Here is a 5324-nt window from a genome sequence, read left to right as displayed (position 1 = left end):
ACTTTGATATACACTGTAAAATGACTTTACATATGAATCGAGCGAAATAAAAAATATTACCAATCGCGGCCAACAAATATGATATTAAATGAAGGAACTGTAAAAGAACTGGAAGCACATACATTAATAACCAATAGATTACACCGCCATGCTTATATATACATGTGAGCGAGAGGGGTTGTGCTTGCTCCCACTATTCCAGGAGCAAGCCGTAACCCTGATGTCCGCCGAGAAGGAAAGGAAAACATATTCTGTCTATTATCCATGAGATTGAAACAATAAATTATCATTCCATAAAACAAGAGCGGAGAATAAATACGAAATGACCAGAATGACATAAACAAGCAGAATATACATATATGTTCATTACTGAAATGAGCCGTGGGGTAGGGCTACCGGTCCATTAATAAATAACTGTGTCAAAACCTGGGTAGAGCAGGTCGGTTGTGTAAAACCCGAACACAGAGACAATATACAATTCGAGGAGAAGGATTGCATAATATACTTTACAACTGAACTTAACACCTAAAACGACCATCAGTCAAACCCTTATTGGGGCCCGAGGGCGTAACCAGAAAGTAAGTTCCCTCAGGGTTCCATGGATTTACAGAACAGGATGAAATGCCGCCTGTAAAGCCAAACCCAGAGGCGGGCAAAGTTAACCGACCTGAGACACAATAATACAGGCATGAGCCTAGTCTCGGCCAGAGGGAGCTGCCAACCTTACATCACAGTAAACCCTAAGGGGTAATACAACCAACAGCAAAGACTTACCTGGAGGAAGGCTGGTGGATCTGGAACTTCTTCGGATGGTAGCAGACGCCGAGACCAAACCTCCTGTGTGAGATTATCATTGTCAACAACTGTGCAAATAAATAATGAGCATAGTAAGAAATAAACCAAAACCTCAAACAGCTAACAGTAATCTTGGGGGCTCACCATAGCTGAAAGGTTTCATACCTGCGCAAGGAGCCGGGTTGCAGAGAGAGGGAAACTGTCGGAGGAGCGGCTGAAGCAGTGGTGAAATGAATCAAACCGAAGAACACGGCAAACATATATTGTCAACCAAACCCTAGGAGTAATCAGCGCCATTCGATCTGGAGATGAGATCGCCACCGTTCGTCTGAGCGGGAGTGTGGCTCTCATATCGAAGGTCAAACCATACGCGTGATCACATGAAGTTCACATGGCCCGTAGCCACCTGGCCACGGAGCAGTGAGTTGGAACCACCTCCGTTCACCATGTGGCACTTTAGTTAATGCAACTTCGTCAAACGTTAATACTGCTAAGTAACAGTGCGGTGGTAGATGTGTTACCCACGTTTTATAACAATATGGAAGGGATTTAAAACATAACATATATTATCATGTTAAGAGATTAATCATGTATATAGACCGGTTATCACCTATACAACGATGACTCAAGGTGGAGTTAGATAACAAGTAAATTTTTTTTTTATGTGTTGGCATAGTTGAGTTGAGATCGTGACAATGTGGTATCAGAGTAGAGGTTTCAAAACTGTGGCCTCTGGAACAGCAAAAACTATTGGGAAAGTTTACATAGTAATAAGTAATTAATTGTTTTTCTTGTGTACTACCAGGAGAACCAAATAAATACAGTTACCTGTTAACAGTTAATAGAAGATGGAAGAAATGCCGGGAGCTGGCGGCAGCCCTCCGGAAAATGCAGGGTTGTGGGTACAGCTTGGTGCTGAGACACGCAGTACCAACCAGGCAATATTGCAAGCTGTTCAGGAGCTGAAAGGGGAGATGGCACGCCTACGAGAGGATAATGCACGATTAACTATGGAACAGGAAAGGATACTAAAGAGCTTGTCAGATAAACAAAACCCACCCTTGGCCAGCCCTAGTGCAGAACAGCAAAGGGGCACTGAGGAACGGGATTACGCGCCTGGGCTTTCTGAAGAGCAGGAAGACCATTCCGATAATGTACAAGAACAACAAACTTTCAAGAGACAGAAAGTGGAGTTACAAGGGGAGTTCCGAAAAATCAAACCTCCACTCTTCGATGGAGAGCAGGAAGAAGCAGCAGAAGCCTGGTTGATCAATATTAATAAATATTTCCAACTTTACGAATATGACCAGAATCTGAAGGCGCGGCTGGCTATCTTTCAGTTGCAAGGCAAGGCCACCTTATGGTGGGAAGAAATTAAAATCGTAAAGGGAGTAAGTGAGAACAGCATAACCTGGGAGAAATTTCAGAAATATTTTAAGGAAAGGTATTTAACTGAGCGCTTTTACGATGAGAAGGCGCGAGAATTCCATGATTTACGCCTAGGACAGCAGTCCATGGACGAATTTATAAATCGTTTCACCTCTCTGCTTCGATATGTGCCTTACATTAAAGAGGAGAAGGCTAAGGTGCAGAGGTTTGTGAGTAGTCTACCGGCCTACATAAGGGAACGGATTGAATTTGACAATCCCCGGACTATGGATGAGGCAATTCGGAAGGCTAGAATTTGCTATCAGCAGAATAAACTAAAGGGAGAAGTGTCAAACAGAAAATGGAATGAAAGAAAAGGTAGCAGAATTGCTGGAAACAACAAAGGCAGCCGCAGAGATGGTGGTAAAGGAGCTGGAAAGGGGCAATTTAACAGAAGCACAAACAAGGGTACCTTCCGGCCTAAGCCAAGCGAGAGCAGGATCAGTGAACCCCCTGCTAAATCAGAGGGTGAAGGGACCAGACCTCCAGTTCAGTGCTGGGTATGTGAGGGACCACATTATGCTAGAAATTGTCCACAGCATAAAAGAACTGAGCAAATATCTCAAGTTCATGAAGCTTCAACTGTTGGGGATGTGGCGCGCAGCGTACCAAGGATCAACGCAGCATTAGAGGACCGGCAGGCGGAATACCAACCTTCCATGGTGGAATTCGAAGGTAAGATTTCCAACCTCTCTGTAGCTGTACTTATTGATCCAGGAGCTACTTTAAGTTATGTTAGTCCAAAAGTAGTGGAACACTGTAAGCTACTACCAGAAAATTTCAAAAACCCATGGCTGGTCCAGTTAGCTACGGGAGCCAAAAGGCGGGTGTTAGCTAAAGTCAATAACTGCTCTTTCAGCATAGCTGGACAGCCTGTAACGGCAGACTTGAATGTACTTCCGTTAGGCTCCTACGACATTCTTATTGGTATGGATTGGTTGGAAAAGCACTGGTCGTTGGTAAATTGCAAAACCAAGACCATATACTATAAAGATGACTTGGGACAGCAGCAGGAATTGCAGGGAATTAAACATCCTGTTCAGATACGACCTATCACTGCAACTCAGCTAGCTAAATGCATTCGGAAGAAATGTCAGGTCTATGCCATACAAGTGGGCTATGCAAATCAGAAGAATAAGATGTCTGCAATAGATGACATTCCTGTGGTACAGGAATTTACGGATGTCTTTCCTGAAGAGGTACCAGGTTTGCCTCCAAGACGGGACATAGACTTCACCATAGAGTTGATACCGGGGGCGGCACCAGTATCGCGAGCACCATACCGGATGAGCATACCAGAGTTAATAGAGTTGAAAATGCAGCTCCAGGAGCTGTTGGAGAAAAGGTACATACGAGCTAGTGTGTCACCCTGGGGAGCACCAGTATTGTTCGTAAAAAGGAAGGACGGGACTCTGCGCATGTGCATAGACTATCGGCAGCTGAATAAGCTTATGGTCAAAAACAAGTACCCTTTACCCCGAATAGATGAACTCTTTGACCAAGTGAAAGGGGAAAAAGTGTTTTCCAAAATTGACCTGCGATCTGGTTACCATTAGATCAGGATTAAGGATGAGGACATCGCCAAGACTGCTTTTCGGACACGCTATGGGCACTACGAATTTGTAGTGCTACCTTTTGGGCTGACCAATGCACCTGCTACTTTTATGTGCATGATGAATAGCGTGTTTCACAGATTTTTGGACAAGTTTGTACTGATATTCATTGACGACATATTGATATATTCTCGTTCCCAACAGGAACATGAGGAGCACCTTAGATTGGTGTTACAAACACTCCGGGAGCATCAGCTATATGCTAAATTTAGCAAATGCGATTTCTTCAAAGAAGAAATTCAGTACTTGGGCCACGTGATTACAAAAGAGGGAATTGCGGTCGACCCTGAGAAGATAAAGTCTATTATGGAGTGGCCTATACCCAAAGACGTTGCTGATATCAGATCTTTTATGGGGTTAGCTGGCTACTACCGGAGATTTGTGGAAGGCTTTTCTAGGATAGCCTATCCTATCACCTCATTGCAAAAGAAAGGAAAGATATTCAAATGGACAGCAGAGTGTCAACAGAGTTTTGACCGTTTAAAGCATCTTCTCAATACCGCACCTATTCTGAGGATTGCTGATCCTAGTAAGGACTACGTGGTGTGCACCGATGCAAGCAAGGAGGGCGTGGGAGGAGTACTAATGCAGGAAGGAAAAGTTATAGCATATGAATCAAGGAAACTCAAAGAGCATGAGCAAAGATACTCTGCTTATGATTTAGAGTTAACTGTTGTGATTCACGCACTAAAGATGTGGCGACATTATCTTCTTGGAAAGAAGTTTCTGTTGTTAACAGATCATCACAGTTTGACGCATTATTTCAGCCAACCTACCTTGAATGCAAGGCAAGGTCGTTGGGCAGATTTTCTAAGTGGTTTTGACTTTGAAATAAAGCATTTGAAGGGCAAAGAAAATCGAGTGGCAGATGCCTTAAGTCGGAAGGTCCACTGCATATGTGAACTTTCAGCCAGTAAGTGGCGAAGTACGCTGGTTGAACAGATAAGAACAGCAGCCAATGACGATTCTGAATATCATCATTTAAAACAGCAGGTTCAGCAATCTAATAATGACAAGTTACAGCAAGGGTACACATTGGATAATGCTGGATTGTTGTATTTTAATAAAAAAATGTATGTGCCTGATTCAAATGACCTCAAGAAGATGATTTTAGACGAGTTTCACATCAGCCACTACACTGGCCACCCAGGGTACCAAAAGATGGTCACAGCACTCAAGAAAGAGTATTACTGGCCAGGGATGAAGAAGCAGATAGTGGAATACTTGGCAAAATGTCTGGAATGCCAGCAAATTAAAGCTGAACATCAACACCCAGCGGGACTGTTACAGCCTCTGCCTATTCCGGAATGGAAATGGGAAACCATTTCTATGGATTTTATAACCGGGCTACCACGAACGAAGAAGGGCAATGATTCGATTATGGTCGTGGTTGATAAATTGAGTAAAGCAGCGCACTTCATACCGGTGCAGTCTACTTACAAGGCGGTACAAATTGCGCATCTCTTTATGCAACATGTGTTCCGCTTG

General features: G+C 43.5%; 1 protein-coding gene and 1 long non-coding RNA gene across 2 annotated transcripts; one reads left to right on the top strand and one right to left on the bottom strand.

Moving 5' to 3' along the window:
• Positions 1-387: 387 nt before the first annotated feature.
• On the bottom strand, positions 388-1010 carry LOC149158773 (uncharacterized). Its single transcript, XR_016261089.1, has 3 exons — positions 961-1010; positions 775-837; positions 388-667 (listed from the first exon to the last, which is right to left on the bottom strand). It is a non-coding gene; the product is annotated as an uncharacterized LOC149158773 (long non-coding RNA).
• A 642-nt stretch (positions 1011-1652) lies between these two features.
• On the top strand, positions 1653-5092 carry LOC149158772 (uncharacterized). The gene is made up of 6 exons (XM_089434100.1): positions 1653-1949; positions 2106-3725; positions 3981-4166; positions 4266-4511; positions 4683-4891; positions 4987-5092. The coding sequence occupies exons 1-6, from the start codon at positions 1653-1655 to the stop codon at positions 5090-5092; spliced, it is 2664 nt and encodes an 887-aa protein (XP_089290226.1).
• The last annotated feature ends 232 nt before the right edge of the window (positions 5093-5324 follow it).

Source organism: Pinus tabuliformis, chromosome 5_2 (assembly GCF_031772625.1).
Source record: "Pinus tabuliformis cultivar Carrire ecotype Pingquan chromosome 5_2, CPIR1, whole genome shotgun sequence".
NCBI lineage: Eukaryota > Viridiplantae > Streptophyta > Pinopsida > Pinales > Pinaceae > Pinus > Pinus tabuliformis.
Note: the sequence above shows the minus strand (reverse complement) of the source record. Positions and strands in the feature narration are given on the sequence as shown.

Excerpts from the sequence above, each read along its gene's own strand:
- LOC149158772 (XM_089434100.1), top strand. The coding sequence starts at position 1,653 with ATGCCGGGAGCTGGCGGCAGCCCTCCGGAAAATGCAGGGTTGTGGGTA. Across the intron at positions 1,950-2,105 it reads AGGAAGACCATTCCGATAAT|AATCTGAAGGCGCGGCTGGC; the intron begins GTACAAGAACAA and ends GAATATGACCAG. Across the intron at positions 4,512-4,682 it reads ATGATTTAGAGTTAACTGTT|GGCAAAGAAAATCGAGTGGC; the intron begins GTGATTCACGCA and ends AAGCATTTGAAG.